Source organism: Molossus molossus, unplaced genomic scaffold, assembly GCF_014108415.1.
Source record: "Molossus molossus isolate mMolMol1 unplaced genomic scaffold, mMolMol1.p scaffold_m16_p_2, whole genome shotgun sequence".
Lineage (NCBI taxonomy): Eukaryota > Metazoa > Chordata > Mammalia > Chiroptera > Molossidae > Molossus > Molossus molossus.
The window spans coordinates 132,958,421-132,974,697 of NW_023425355.1; the positions used below are offsets into that span (position 1 = coordinate 132,958,421).

A 16,277-nucleotide genomic window follows, 5' to 3' on the forward strand; every position below is an offset into this window, starting at 1 on the left:
CATTGGTCTGTGGGCCAGGGCACATATACAGTTCTTTTAAAAACACCAAAGATATCAAATTATCAGAAATTATATTTTGCTTTTTCATTTATTTTGGACTTTTCACTTATCTGCACATTCATAGTGATCCCATTTCTTATATCCACTACAGAGTAACCCATTAAAAAAAAAAATTGTTAATCCTACCTGAGGATATTTTTTCCATTGTAGAAGGGAGGGAGGGGGACACAGACAGAAACACTGATGTGAGAGAGACACATCAATTGGTTGCCTCCCGTATGCACCTGGATCAGGGTTGGGACCAAACCTGAAACCCAAGTATGTGCCCTTGACCAGGAATCGAAACCACAACCCTTCAGTGTGCATGCTGATATTCTAATCACTAAGCCACATGGGCCATGGCCCCATTTTTAAAAAATGTGTTTTATTGATTTTTTTTTTAAATCCTCACCTGAGGATATTTTTCCATTTTTGTTTAGAGTGGGAGGGAGGCAGAGAGAGAAAAATATTGAAGTGAGAGAGACACATTGACTGGTTGCCTCCTGCACGACCCTGACCAGGGCCAGGGACAAACTGCAACCGAGATACGTGCCCTTGACTGGAATCGAACCCACAACTCATTGGTCCTCTTGCTGAGGCTCTAACCGCTGAGCCAAACTGGCAGGGCTTTATTGATTTTTTTTTAAGAAAGAGAAGAAGGGAGAGAGATAGAAACATTAATGCGAGAAACATTGATTGGCTGCCTCCTACATGCCCCTCACTAGGGATCGTGCCCGCAACCTGGGCATGTACGCTGACTGGGAATCAAAGAGGGACGGACCTCTCAGTCTATGGGATGACATTCAATCCACTGAGTCACACCAGCTGGGCCTCATTTTTTTTTTTAACATATTGACTTATAAGGTTCCCTACTAATGATCACTTAGACTGTTTAAACCTCTTCATATAATGCTGCTACAGCTTTGCTCATATTATTGTACATCTAAATAAATATACATTTGTGAGGGTATGTAAAATTACACAGAAATAAAATTGTTGGGTCAAAAAATATGTGCATTAAAATGGACCTCCAGCCCTGGCCAGTTTTGCTCAGTGATTAGAGCATCGGCCTGTGGTCCAGAGAGACTCGGGTTCAGTTCCCGCTAAGGGCACATACCTCAGTTGCTAAGGGCACATACCTCAGTTTGTCCCCGGCCCTGGTTGGGTCGTGTGGGTGGCAACCACTCGATGTGTCCCGTTCATGTCGATGTTTCTCTCTTTCTCCCTCCCATTCTATCTGAACAAAAAAATAAAAAAATGCCCTCGGGTGAGGATTAAAAAAAAAAAATGGACCTCCAATGAGTTTGCATTAATGTATGTTCTCATAACTGGCATGTTTCCAAATGTTCAAAAAAACAATGAATGCTATCATAATTTCAGACCTTGACATCTGCTAGGTGAAATGTAAAATCTCTTTGTGTTCATTTCTATCTCTTTAATTATGTGTGAGCCTATAAATTTTTCATGTTTATTAAAAGGCGATTTCCTTTGTCTGAGAACTATTTCTATATATTGCCTGTTTACTTTTTTTGTTGTTGTTAATTCTTACCTGAGGATAATTTTTCCACTGGTTTTTAGAGAGTGGAAGGGAAGGAAGGAGGGGGCGGGGAGAGAGAGAAAGAGAATCATTTATGTCAGAGAGACACTTTGATTAGATGCCTCCCACATGAGCCCCTGACTGGGCCAAGGATCAAACCTGCAACCCAGGTACATGCCCTTGATGGAGAATCGAACCCAAGATCCTTCAGTCCTCAGGCCAATGCTCCATCTACTGAGCTACATCAGCCAGGGTCCTGTTTACATTTTATATGTCTTTATTGATTTTTTTAGAGAGGAAGGGAAAGAGAGAGAGAAACATCGAAGTGAGAGAGAAACATCGATCAGACACCTCCTGCATGCCCCCCATTCTGGGATCAAGCCGGAAACCTGGGCATGTGCCCTAAGCAGGAATTGAACCAGGACCTCTCAGTCCATGCAATAAAGTTCAATCCACTGAGCCACACTGTGGGCCTTATTTACATTTTTTGACTCTGTTGCTTTTTGTTTTGCTTTACTAATTTGTATATATTATATTTGGAATGTATGTATTGAGGAATTTGGTCTTTTGTAAGAGGTATTTTAATTTTTTCCTCCAGGGTGTTGTTTGGCTTGGTTTAAAGTCTTGTCTACATAGACATTTTAAATTTTGGTGTGGTCAAATTGCTCCTTTGCATTAAGCCTTTCCCAGTTCAAGATTATAGAAGATACTTGTGTTTTCTTGTATTGCTTTCATAGCTTTATTTACAAAACAAAATTCAAGACAAAACACTAATTCTTTGACCTAGTAAAATTTACTCTAATGTAACTAATTTTGGAATACAGCTATAACTCCACCCCCCCACCCCCCACCAAGGTGCTAGTCCCAACACAATTCCACAAAATACTCCATACCCACTGATTAGTCACCATTACCACTTCCTAAATTCAGCTTTCCCCAGCAGTCAGAATGAAAGTCCACCAGGATTACCTAGATGCTTGCACCCTCACTAACTCTCTCTCCAAACAATAGTCGGGGAGGGGGGATGGACACACAGCAGCACTGTTTCTGTGTCTCTTTGGACAATCTCCTATCTCTTAATGGATGAAACTGGTACCAGACCACCCCTCTAGATTCCCAATTTGCCCATGATGACTAAGAAGCAACAAGGATAGTTGAAAACACTATTTCTTTATTAAACAAACTCTTTGTCCATTAATGTTTATAAGTACATAAAAGAATTCCATTACAACTTTTCTTTTCTCTAAAGGAATGCATTACAACTTTACTTTCTTACTATTGGCATTTTGGGGCAGATGATTCCTTATGCATTGTAAGATGTTTAGCAGCATCCTTGGCTTCTACTCCCCAGATGCCAGTAGCATCCTCCCTATTTTCTAGCTATGGTAGTTATACAGGCAAGTTTTTTTTCCCTTTCTTTAGAACATGTATTTTACTTTTGCCTTTTCTATTATATAAGGTGTACATAACAAGTGTTAAAACAATACAACTATAATTGTGTACCACTCTCTAATTGAAATGGCAAAGAAATTATAGTAAATAACACTATTTGGCAGTATTAGGGAAAAATTAAATGACTAAAGTAGGTTTAAATTGACTAATACTATTAAATCATATATAATATTCAATACTACATATACATCATTCAATGCAGCTATAAGATAGTTATGCAAAATGTTAATATCAAAGAATACAACCACAATTAAGATAGTAAACAAAACCTCTGTAACCTTTTTTTTTTATCCTCACCCGAGGACATTTTTCCATTTTTTGTTCAGATAGAGTAAGGGGGAGAGAGAGAGAGAGAGAGAAATATCAATGTGAAAGGGACACATCGAGTGGCTGCCACCCACAACCCAACAGGGCCAGGGACAAACTGCAACCGAGGTACGTGCCCTTAGCGGGAACTGAACCGGTATGTGCCCGTAGTGGGCACTGAACCCGGGTCTCTCTGGACCACAGGCCGATGCTCTAACTGTTGAGCCAAACTGGCCATGGCCTCTGTAACCTTTTTTAAAGAGGAAAATACTTTACATATACACGTGACTGTTCATTCTCTTAAAACAAAATCTACACTAAGCAAAGTTATCAACCTCCAAAAAAACCACACATAGAATTAATTATTAAACATATTCCTAAAAATATAAACATGAACATTTGGAAAATACATAACTTGTAAAATTTGTAAATAGGTGAACTTGAATATGAAAAACTCCATTTTTTTAAGCACAGTTGCATAAAAACAGTCTTTTGATGTGAAGTTAATGAATTACCCTTCTATTGGGATCAAACTTAAGAAAAACATGTTTTTCAAATGATATTACAGAACAAGATTAAAACATCTTAACAATATAATCTTATATATATTTTAACCTTTAACTTTTACTACTCTATCAAAACATGACATCTTAACAATGTAGTCACATATTTTTAAACCTTTTTTTCCACTTATGGTTTTAACCTTTTAATTTTTTAAACCATTCTATCAAAATATGACCCTTAGATATGTAGGAATCAAAACAGAGTCTTTTTTCCTTTTCACTGGCTCTCTTTGTTCTTAACATGTGTTAAGATATGAGATTTCAGATTAGTTGACTGAGCAAACTTCTTATCACAACCCTCGAATGGGCAGGCGTAGGGCCTGTCGCCTGTATGGATTCGCACATGTGTACGCAAATTAAAATCCAGAGAAAAGCGTTTTCCGCAGCCTTCGAATGTGCACTGAAAGGGCTTCTCTCCAGAATGCACCAGTTGATGGCGTTTTAGTTTTGAGCTCTCAACAAAACCTTTGCCACATTCAGCACATATGTGGCCTTTAGGACCGTGGGTGTGCAGATGTTTTCTCATAGCAGCGATATCCCGGAACATCTTTCCGCAGCCTGTCTGAAGGCAAGGCACTGTTCTTGGAATATCGTCTTTGGGTTTTTTTGGCTTTGTTTTAGCAAATTCTGCCAGCTGCTTGGGATCTGATAGGTCAACGCCAGGTATTCCTTCAGGAGGAAGTTTCTTTCCCGTCAGGTACTCTGAATAGTCAGGAGATGAGCTCACAGTTTTCTGTCCTTCAGTCTCCTGGTCTCCTTTCTTAACTGGGGACCACATGGTGACAGAGAACTCACCCTCCAGAGTTTTGATCTGAACCAGTTTCTGTTCCCACTTCCTGCCTGCCTCTAAGCCGCTGCCTGCCTCTGGGCCGCTGCCTGCCTCTGGGCCGCTGCCTGCCTCTGGGCCGCTGCCTCCCGCCGCCCCGGTCGCGCTGCTGGTAGCGCTGCTGGTAGCGCTGCTGGTAGCGCTGCTGGTAGCGCTACTGGTAGCGCTGCTGGTAGCGCTGCTGGTAGCGCTACTGGTAGCGCTTTTCTTACCTCTGCTGGGCTTTTTGCCATGGCTGTTGCGCTTCTTGGTCGATGATGACCCAGAAGCTGACAGAGGAGCTGGAGCCGGCTGGACGTAGGCATTTTCCTCGACCGGGACGACCACCTGCTGCTCCTGGAAGTTGTTAGCCTGCAGGCTGTCTGACTCGTAGCCCACCACTTCTTCCTGGGTTTGCACCATGATCATTTCTTGGCCGTGGTCGCCTTCGTTCGGGCTAATGAGTGGCTGCAGCGCAATCAGAGGCGGATTGTTGTGGCCACCGTGGACCCAATTGCCGCTGATATCCTCGTACGCTATGGTTTCGATTGCCACGGGCTCCACCGGAACATTCTCCGCAGCGATATTCTCCACAGCGGCATTCTCCACAGCGGCATTCTGCACAGCGACATTCTGCACAGCGATATTCTCCATAGCGATATTATCCATAGCGATATTCTCCATAACCATATTTTCCATAGCGAGATTCTCCATAGCGAGATTCTCCATAACCATATTCTCCATAACCATATTCTCCATAGCGAGATTCTCCATAGCGAGATTCTCCATAATCATATTCTCCACAGCGATATTCTCCAGAGCCATATTCTCCATAACCATATTCTCCACAGCCATATTCTCCACAGCCATAGTCTGCACACTGACATTCCCCATAGAGATATTCTCCACAGCAATATTCTCCAAATGGAGAGCCTCCGTTGCAATGCTCTCTACAGTGATAGTCTCTAGATGGATCTGGTGCAGTCCTATAAACTCGGTAGCCACCTCCGAGTTTTCTGTGGTGATGTAGATAAAGTTGTTTGAAGCCATAGCTGAGAGCTCTGAAGCAGCTTTCACTGCTAGGCAGGACGAACGGGTACAGTAGGTCCCGAAAAAGAAAGGCTGAGAAAAAGAGCACCGGCTCCAGACAAAGCACGAGCTCCGACAAACCTCGAGCTCCGAAGGCGCGTAAACCAGCGAGCTGGGCGCGAAGGCGGTTGAGGTATAAGAGGCGTTAGACGCAGAGGATTCTGGGCATTCCAGCACTTAGCGCATGCGCTACCTGATACCCTGGCACCCGGCGCATGCGTGCGTCCCCGCTCATACCCACATACTCTTTCGTGCGCTACCTCTCCCGCCTTCTCGCTCTGCCCCAAGCTATTGCTTTTTAAATATTAATTTGCTAACCAGGCTCTTTACTGAATTTTCCTATATTTCATTTCCATTCATTTTATCCACTTAACCTCCGCAGGTGTATAACAGTACTGAGGGGAAAAAAGGCCTTTCTAATATTTATACTTATTTTTTCCCTATTATTTAATTGCACTGACTCACATTTCCAAACCATTTAATGGTATCAGTGATAGCTGACAGTGGGATTGCTTGTCCTGTCCTTTAATAGGAATGCTTCTAACTGCTCTACCATTAGGAAGTATCTAGCTATTTCTCCTACTAAGCACTTTTTTAGCCATTAATAGATGTTGAATTTTGTTAAATATCTGTTTCAATATCTGCTGAGATGAGGATTTCCCCCCCCACCAATGGTTAACAATGCTTTAAAAGATCTATCTATGTTATACAGTCGGTCCTCATTTATCACGGTTAATCAGTTCCAGACTCCACCGTGAAAAATTAATTTCCGCGAAGTCAGAGTCTTTATTTACTACACAGTCGTAAATTTGAAAAAAACGCGATAGAGTGAAGTCGCGACCAACCGTGGCGAAGGACAACTGTACTGGCTTAAAAAAAAGTTTCCTTCTCTATATGATCTGGAAAGTTTATACTAAATTGGAATTAAAAAGAAAAATATTTTCCTGTAAGATGTGAAAGAATTCCACTTATGAAACTTTGAGGCATTCATCTTCAATTTTCTTAATTTCTTCCATTGTAACTAACCCATGTGTATATTTTTTTTCTATCTCCTCTGGGGTTTATTTAGGCTATTTGTTGTTGTTGTTTTATAATCATCCAGGATTTTAAAAATATTTTGCAGAGATGAACAAAGAACATTTTTATAACTTTTAGTTTTCTCTCTGTCAGTTGTCATTCCCCAATCTGAATGCTAATTCTGTCTATAGAAGCTTTCCCCATTGTTTAATCTTTTTTTCTTTAAAGAACTATTGAACTTAACAGTTGTATTTTTTTTCCAATTTATTAATTTCTGCCTATATCCTTATTAATTACATCATTTCTTAACTATTTATAGTTTTTTCTCACTTTTTCAGTTGAATGCTTAACTGATTAACTTATTTCATAATAACCACCTAAGGCAGTGAATTTTCTTTTTAGCAAAACTTTATACATTTCATTATTATTTTTAAATATACTGTAACTATGCTTTTGAATAAAATTGGACAATTTTTATGTCTCATGAGCACTTGAAAAGAAATTATGGTATAGAGTTTGATACATCTATTTTTTCCTTATTAACAGCTTCGATGATCTGACTTTCTTATACCTATGTGCCATGTGTTAAGACATGAGAGTCACTTTTATTACACCTGTTTTTTCTGTTTGTGCTTTTTCCATTTTTGTTCTGATGGTCTTGTTATTTGATACAGTAAGATTCACAGCAATTACATTTTCATTGTGGGTTATACTTTCTATGCTTATTAAGTACTCCTCTGTCTTATTTAATGCTTTAGTCATATTTTCTATTCACATGGTATGTTCTGCTCATTGTACTTTCATTACTTAAAAATATATGTTGGTTTTTGTTGTTTTTAATGAAACTGGAATGCAAATTATTTTGCTTTATTACTTTTGACTGAGATTATTATGAACTGAATTTATCAACCAAAAGATGAGATGCTTTCATTGTGATGTGAGTACTTTCCATAAAACCACTAACAACACAGAGATGAATAAAAATAAATAAATTTGTTACCTGCACAAAATATCCTTAGCTGCTGGACTGGTGATATAAGTTGCAAATGCGTGGTGAACAGATCAACAAATGCTCCAGGATAAATAATGAAGAGAAATATCCCAAACCCATTAAATCGAACTTGTTCCCTAAGAAATCACATAAGAAAAAGAAATTCACTACTAGTATTGCATTTGTCAAATTAGTAATGTATATAATCTTAAAACTTCCAACTGTACTTCAAATTCTTAGTTGAAAAACAAGTCTCTCTGGACACTCAAAAAGTTATACTTACATATATGATATATATCAATATGTATATCATAATTTTACAATAATGTACAGTTTGGTCATCTGTGATATTGCATTTTATAAAACAGCATTCTGAAATATATTTACAACTTCAAAATTTTTAGAAACCAATATGCTGAACAAATAACTTGAAATTAGTCACATATATAAAGAAAAGTTTAATATTTCTGAGAAAATAAATGAAAAACATTTTTATGGTTTACTCAATTATTTTCTGAGGACACTAGGAAATATAATTCAAGTAAATTATCTCAATATTTTATTTGTCTTAGCTATTATAAATGAAGGTGGAGGTTTATCTAAGTTTATTCTTGTTGAATTAATGTTAAACTAAGTACAATTAAAAATGCATAATGCTCAGACTTCCTTTAGGAGAACTATTTATCATTTTATTCTCGAATTCTCTTTATCTTGGCAGTTGTGATTTTATAAAAAAAATTACCCACATTATACTGTGAATTATTAAACTGTTAATAACAATGATTTTATAAATAGGCTACAATGCTAAAAATCTGGAAGCAAAGGTGAGAGAGATTAAAAAAAAAAAAAGCAGCCACCAACTTAAACCTCTACCTGGCACACCTGTGTAATAGTATATGCTCTGTCAAGATGAGGGTTTATTGCCAGTCTATATACTCTTGTTCATAAGCAACTGGAAAGTAATAAGAAGTGATTAAATCTTCTCATCTAAAACCTTTTATCTGGTCCACACACTGAAAGGATAAAATACATTCCCATTAGTATGTATGTTCCTTGTGGCAGTAATCATCAGTGGGAATGAAGGGGAGTTGTGAGTCACCTTCTCCTCCATCATAATTTTATAGGTTTAGGAGACTAAAATAGTCAGCTATAATTTGGTTAGTCAGGGCAGGAAGAGGGCATAATACTCGAAGCAAGTCCCAGGTCTCATCCTCCCTTATCTTCTACTTGGGTGTCCAGATAGGCTATGATATTTAACAAACCCAGAGCTTTCAGTGTTCTTGCTCTAGCTAGCAGAGGTCATGAGTTGAAGCAGGAAAGTGTGTCAGCTGACAAGCCAAAGACGGTACTAAGAAGGCAGTGCAAAGGTTATCACTCTGACCCAATGATGAATAGAAAGATTAGGTTTCAGGATTGGATGAAAATCTTGAAGCAAGAGGATATAACCATACTGGCAGAGGGCAAATAATAGAAAGACCCAGATATAGATATGCATGTGGTTAACTAAGCATATTCATCAATATATAAATCTCCTCTGCAAAAGACAAGGTACCTCAAAACAATAATCACAGATATGCACTGGGTAATATCCACAGAAAGAAAACAATATGAAATGTTGGAAATTTTAGTAATAAAACCTTCTAAATGAAAGCTTCTTTGCATGTACTAGAAAGAAAAAGGTAAATATCATTACCTAATAGCTGCTATCCCATGTCCAATTTCATGTACAACACCACTAATGAGGACTGCAGCAAAGAAATAGGTCAGTTGGTTGACGGGTAAATTTATACCAGGAACCTGTTCATAGACACAACAATAAATACACACTTAGGCACCAAGAAACCATGATGTTCACTTTGTATTAAAACGTAAACTTCCAAGCTGAAATTCTACAAACTAAAAGTAATGTGAATATTAATGGTTCACTTTTTCAGTTCTATCATAATAAAAGTAAAAACACTAGTTTTTTGAACTAGGCAGCTTTTGAACTAATCAAAACACCAACCTAAAGAGAACAGGAAATACCAGGTTAAAGGTTGAAATTTTAGCTTCCTGTAGTCTTCACCACAGGAAAAAATTAGAGAGCCTGGCAAAGTGCCAGGGGATAGGGAATGTGAAATGACACTGAAGGTGTCAGCTGGAAGCCAGATTGGGGAATTCTTGTTACAATTCCTAGTTCTTCCTCTATATTGTTATTGCAGGGTTCCAAGTACTTATGTGAGTAATATAGGATATCCCCATCCCCCATCAATGGATTTCCTTTTAGTATCCTCAAGTTATATGAGAGTTGTTAATTAAAGGCAGTATAATAAAGCGCCTGATTAGTATGGCAGCACTATGCTCTCCACTTCTTTGATTCCATCAGTTTGTCCAATACATCGATAGTAGCAAAGTAATACATAAATGTTATATTAAAATCGAAATTTAATGCAGAAGGTAAAGCATTTGGAACATACATACATATTAAGGATCTGTTAAGAATCAAGAGTTGTCCTGCAATCATGTGCTCCTAAGATATTGTGCATGTATGTATCATTGCATACACAAGGGAAGTTTGCTATTTAAAGGTTTCATGGTAAATTATTTTTAGATACCCAAGAATCTGCTCATAATATAAATAATCACTCCCAAGTTATGTAATTTGTTAAGGACAGAGTCTATAAATTAGGCTAAGTGGGGCAGACCAGGCATCAATATTGTCTGTATGCTGAACATCTATTTTTCACAGTCCAGGAGGTGGGACCCTGAAGGTATCCTTCAGGAGGAAATGTCTTCTTTCTATTATTAATTATTGTTTTAAATTACTTATAAAATGTTTAAAGCAGGAAAACTTGAAAATTCAAAGATAAATAGAAGCCTATAATCTTGCTTCCCAAACACAAATTAAAAAAAAAAATCTCAGTCCTGGCTGGTTTGGCTCAGCAGTTAGAGCGTCGGCCTGCAGAACAAGGAGTCCTGGGTTAGATTCCAGCCAAGGGCAAGTACCTTGGTTGTGGTTCCACCCGGGCCCTGGTTGGGGTCGTGCAGGGGGCAAGCAACCAATCAATGTGTCTCTCTTGCAATTATGTTTCTCCCCGCCCCACCCCCACTCCCACTCTGTCTGAAAGATAAATGTAAAAATATACTCGGGTGAGGATAAAAAAAAATCTGTGTTTTAATACGTCTTTCAAGCCTTTTCATGTACACATATTTTAAAAAAAAAAACTTTTCCTTTATTGATTTTAGAGAGAGAGGAAGGGAGAGGGAGAGATAGAAATATCAATGAGTGAGAACATCGACTGGCCGTCTTCTGCATGTCCCCCACTGGGGATTGGGCCCACAACTTGGGCATGTGCCCTGACCGGGAATCAAACCGGCGACTTCTTGGTGCATGGGTCGACACTCAACCAGTGAGCCACACCAGCCGGGTACACATATTTTTTTAAATTGTGCTTTTATTATAACTATGGTTTTGAAATTTAACCCTTTCATTTAGTTGCACATTTTCCCATGAGTATTTTCTGATTCAACATGTTTTTAACAGCTGCATTGTATTCTATGGAATAGACTGCTGGGCATTTAATTGTTTTAAAAGTTTCTATTCTTATAAATACTATAATAAACATATTTGGACATATATACACAAATATTTTGGGGGGATAAATTCTTAGACAAGTATGGTTGGTTCAGGCTCCAGAGAAATATCACTTCGGTTAGACATTCTGCCTCCATCACTAACTAGCTAAGTGACCTGGAAGAAGTTTGCTTATTCCCCCAACACTTCAATTTCCTCATCATTAAAATGGAAATAACCACATTTACAAAAGGGTAATTTTAAGGATTACATGAGATAATCCTTGTCTAATGTTTAATATTATGTCTCACAGAGAGGGTAACAAATGCTATTACAGGAAATTTAAAGGACTCTGATACAAATCAAATGGCTCTCTAACAGCAGTCCCTTCCATAATCTTTGGAAAGCTCATTTTACTCAAATCTACAATTTGAGAGAAATAAAAAGCATCCCATTGTTTTATATTTCTTTGATCATTATTAAAGCTGAACTTTCCCCCTACTTTTGACCAACGATAGGTCTTTTGAGAGTAGCCTACTTGTGACTTGTCTATTTTTTTATCCTAGAGTGTTCTTATTTTTCTTACTGTTATGTAAGATCATTTCAAATATCAACTATCAGTCCTCTGTAATACATGTCACAGACGTATTCACAAGTTTTTTGCCTTTTAATTTTATTTTGCTTTTAGTTTTTTGATATATAAAAATTTTATGTGATCAAAGCTATCAATATTCATGGTTTCTGTTATTAGTTTTATGCTTATGTCTTCCTCATTCTGTTCATATAAACAGAAACCTGTTTTTTTCTTTCAAGGTCTTTTATAATTTCATTTTTAATTCAATTGCAATTTATTTTTGTACACAACAGAAGAGGAGATTCCAACCATGCTGCTTGGGCAGCTTTCTAAATTAATTAGTAATTCCAAGTGTCTTTTCCCTAGTTTTCATAATTATCATTTTTAATCTATACATAATGTCATTGAATGACAATCCCATAATTTAACCATTTGTAAATTATATATTGTGGTTGTTTCTGAGTCTTCATAATAATAAATAATATTAGGAAAATAGCTTAATTAATAGTATGTTTTTCTATACTTAGGACACTTTAATGATGCTCATTATGTAAAGTTCTCTTTATCCAGACCCTACTAAGCACCTCTTTTCAAGAACATCAGTGTATCTTTTTCTACATACCTGCTCCGTTCCCATGTTATTAGGTGTTTTTCTGTTCAAATTAGTAGTTTCCTTTTCTCTGACCCCTCTCTAAATTTATGTACTTAAGATTACTTCTCACACATTCCCTCTATATCACAAAGTATCCTAGTTATTTTACCTTTATGTCAAATAAATCAGTAGGCTTGATCCAATAGGACAGTAGTTTTCAAATGGTGTGCTACAAGAATTTTTAAAACATGCAATACCTAAGTATTTAGTCAGGGGCACTGACCTCTTTTCCCTTAGAATGTCAAATAAAAAAATGACAACAGCCAACATAATAGCCACCCGGTGTGAATACCCTGTCTTGAACCACAAATATATAGGTCCTGTCACAGAGTTGCATCTTGTCACATCACATAGTAAGATATGACTGGTTAATTCTTGGTACCAGAAATCCTTACATAAAAGTATAGGCATCCAATTTTCTTTAAAGTTACCTTGGAGCAAAAAGTGTAGGTAATTTTTTCTTTTGGTAAAGCAATCAAAATTATACCTTTTTGTCAGATCAGCAAAAAATAGATTTTTTGGTGTGCCGCAGAATTTTAGTAATTAGTTTGTATGTGCCTTGAGGTGAAAAAGGTTGAAAATTGCTGCAATAGGACATCGGTTCTTTATTATTTTATAGATGTAATAATGAGATAAGGTAAGAATTTGAGTGTGTTACTAAACCAACAGATGGTAGGTCTTATTTGCTGGCAACAGTACGCAACTACCCATCTGTCTTGGCCATGATCATACAGGGTATTAGATGTACCAGAATACTGATCTCTCAACAACAGAGTGCCAGGTTTTTGGGAATTAATACTGAATGAGACTGTAGGGAATTATATAGTAAACAGAATGTATGCTCTCTAAGCTACCAGAGCTCATATTCAAGTTAGGAGATAAAACATTCTTAAACGTATACATAAATATGCACAGTGGACTACAAAGGGCAGCTGACTTCTTGATGGTTCCAAAGCATGGCTTTCCTAACAGTCAGTATTTTTGTGAGCTCTACAAATAAACTGAGAAGCAAGAAGAAATAATTCCTTCTTTACACATCATTTTTGCCATTCTAATCCTAGTAGGCGAAAAGGACACTGATGATATTTCCTGCAAACCTGCTTCTTTCTCTATTGTCCTCTCAAACAATAACTAATTGAGTAGCCTGAGAGTTATCCTAAACTCTTCCTTTTTTCCTCCAGCCTCACATTCAATTAATCACCAAGGCCTGAGAACTCCACTCCAAAAGATTCCTTGCATTTATCCCCTTCATTCTTCTTAACAATAATTTAGTTTAGATTTTTATCACTTCTAACATGAATTATTCCAACTGCCCTCTTAAGTGGTCTCCCCATCTCACATGTAATCCCACTTCGGTTCATTTTGCACAGACCTGTTATCTACAGGTAAAATCAAAGCTTCTTAGAATGACCATAACCCAGACCCTACCTATATCTCCCATCTTATCTCCTGTACTATATACTTTCCACCATATACCTCCTAGACAGAGGTCAAAGTTATTTTATAGTTGCTTGAATAACTATTGGTCTTTCTTAAGGCAGTACAGCATAATGGCTCTGAAGTCAGTGGTGGATGAGTGATGGACACCCCCCAACCATTTACTAGCTGTAAATTTATAGGCAAGTGACTTAACATCTCTGTGCCCTGGTTTTCTCATCTGTGAAACTTACCTTCAGATTGTTGCAAGAATAAAATAAAATGGGCACAAAACCCTCACACAGGAAGCACTGTATATTAACTAGGTTTTATTATTACTATTATTATTTCCTTCGCCTTTCCATGTTATATGGTTCCCTTTGTTACTAGGGTGCTCAACTGCCATCTTCCTTTCCCAGGCTATGTGGATTCTCCTCACCCTTACCTTGAAGTGCTCCTCTATTGTCTCCATAGTGCCAGGCACATCTTAGCATGCCTTCTCTCTGTTCCCACAGCACCTTATGCACTGTTCAACTGTAGTACAATCATACTCACTCTCCCTCTAGACTAAAACCTCCATGAATGCTAGTACTGGATTTCGTTCCCTATATAAGCAGGACTCAACACAGGGCCAATAGGCAGAATACACTCATTAAATGTTTGCTGAAGAAATAAATCATCTCTTCTGAAGCCTCACCTGGAGAATCCTTTTAAACTCTAAGAAAGAACTATTACTGTAGAAGAGATTCTTTATCATTGTCTACAAATGACCTCTAAATATTCCCACAGTGACCCAGCCAATAGTAGAAGCCACAAAGAGATGAGTTAAAAAAATCTGTCGCTAACTCTTAAAGTCTATTGCATTAATAAGAATATGATTAAAAACATGATACCCACAACTCACGGAAATGAAAACTGTAAATGAAAAAATTTGAAATAAAAGTTAGCCAATGGTAAAGCACCCTTCCAAACTCTAGAGACAGAAATTGATAAGGTATAGGTATACACATTTTAATCCTTTAAAATAAGGGTTATTAGAAATAGTTCACAATCAAAGGAGTACAACTCAGCACATTGTTCTTCACATCAAAAAGCCATGGTCACCATTCAAAATGGTCTTATACCTTTAATTAAAAGGGTATTACTGGTTAAAGAATGAAAACCATAAAGAAGAAAGGGGAAGGGAGCACTTTGCATACGATAAAAATGAAATTTATTTATACATTATAGAGATCTTAAATGATCATGCTTATTCTTTTATAGTAACAATCACTTAACATCTCAAGACGACAACACGTATTAAATCAAAACCTGTGTAATGTTGACAGACTTAATGATGGTCCATTTGTTCTATTACCACTATTACTGCTACTACTACACATTGCAACAATTCCTTGCTATATTCTTCCTAATATTTTTGTTTAGGTAAGTAATTTGAGAAATCATGAGACTTTTCATTTATTTTCATATTTATATTATGGATGGGAGTTACGCTATCCAAAATAAATACCTTATATCTGTTTCAACAGTTACTTAAAGCAAAAAGAAGGCACTTACCACAACTTGTAGCACTTGTTCATTGTGAAGTGAGGAGGAGGAAGAAGAGGAAGAAGAGGAGGAAGAAGAGGAAGAGGAGGAAGAGGAAGAAGAGGAAGAAGAGGAGGAAGAGGAGGAAGAGGAGGAAGAATAAGAAGTGGAAGAGTCAGCCATCATTTGTGCTAAAGTTTGCATCAATGTTTTCCCCAGGAGAAAAAAAGAGCTAAACATGGCAATTACGCCAAACACCATTCCAAAATTGAACCTGTTAAGAGAAAAAAATTGTATAAATGTACAATTCCTCAAAAAATTCATTGACCAGCCACATTTCATAGCTGTAAAGTATGTAACAATTTCAATACCCCTATCTCTTTTTTCCTTCCTGAAGCTCAGATCTGTAACTGAAGCACAGGTTGTAGTCTCTTTAAGCCAATCTAATAACTTACATTTCTCATAACTGAAGAGGCTAAATATTCTTCCCAAAAAGTTTATTTCCTTTGTCTTTTGCTGATTTACATAGCATTGTTTTGATCTTGTTCTCATATAGTTATGACAATTCTTTTGACATTATAGACATCCATTTTTTTTCATTTTAAAATATATTTTTATTGATATTTAGAGAGAGAAAAAACATCGATGAGAGAGACACATCAATTGGCTGCCTCCTGCATACCCCCCACTGGGGATCGAGCCTGCAACCGGGACATGTTCCCTGACCAGGAATCAAACCAGCGACCTCTTGGTCCA

At 37.4% G+C, this 16,277-nt stretch overlaps 2 protein-coding genes across 3 annotated transcripts in view; both read right to left on the reverse strand.

Annotated features, from left to right (window-relative positions):
- Positions 1 to 16,277, reverse strand: part of MBTPS2 (membrane bound transcription factor peptidase, site 2) — a 48,478-nt gene that overhangs the window by 24,097 nt on the left and 8,104 nt on the right. For both annotated transcript variants that reach the window (XM_036270326.1, XM_036270327.1), the window contains exons 3-5: positions 15,552 to 15,795; positions 9,493 to 9,596; positions 7,809 to 7,936 (exon numbers count right to left, since the gene is read on the reverse strand). In XM_036270326.1, the coding sequence (XP_036126219.1) occupies positions 7,809 to 7,936; positions 9,493 to 9,596; positions 15,552 to 15,795 (476 nt within the window). The remainder of the gene's footprint in view (positions 1 to 7,808; positions 7,937 to 9,492; positions 9,597 to 15,551; positions 15,796 to 16,277) is intronic.
- Positions 4,115 to 5,944, reverse strand: YY2 (YY2 transcription factor). The gene is made up of 3 exons (XM_036271084.1): positions 5,657 to 5,944; positions 4,882 to 5,275; positions 4,115 to 4,743 (listed from the first exon to the last, which is right to left on the reverse strand). Exons 1-3 carry the CDS (start codon positions 5,750 to 5,752, stop codon positions 4,115 to 4,117), a joined length of 1,119 nt encoding a protein of 372 aa, XP_036126977.1. The 5' UTR covers positions 5,753 to 5,944.

What these genes read in the sequence shown, in the direction of transcription:
- YY2 (XM_036271084.1), bottom strand. Translation starts at nt 5,752, where the DNA reads ATGGCTTCAAACAACTTTATCTACATCACCACAGAAAACTCGGAGGTG. An exon ending in TCCATCTAGAGACTATCACT is followed by an intron (nt 5,276 to 5,656) that starts GTAGAGAGCATT and finishes ATCGCTGCGGAG; the next exon opens with AATGTTCCGGTGGAGCCCGT. An exon ending in CGCTACCAGCAGCGCTACCA is followed by an intron (nt 4,744 to 4,881) that starts GTAGCGCTACCA and finishes GCAGCGGCTTAG; the next exon opens with AGGCAGGCAGGAAGTGGGAA.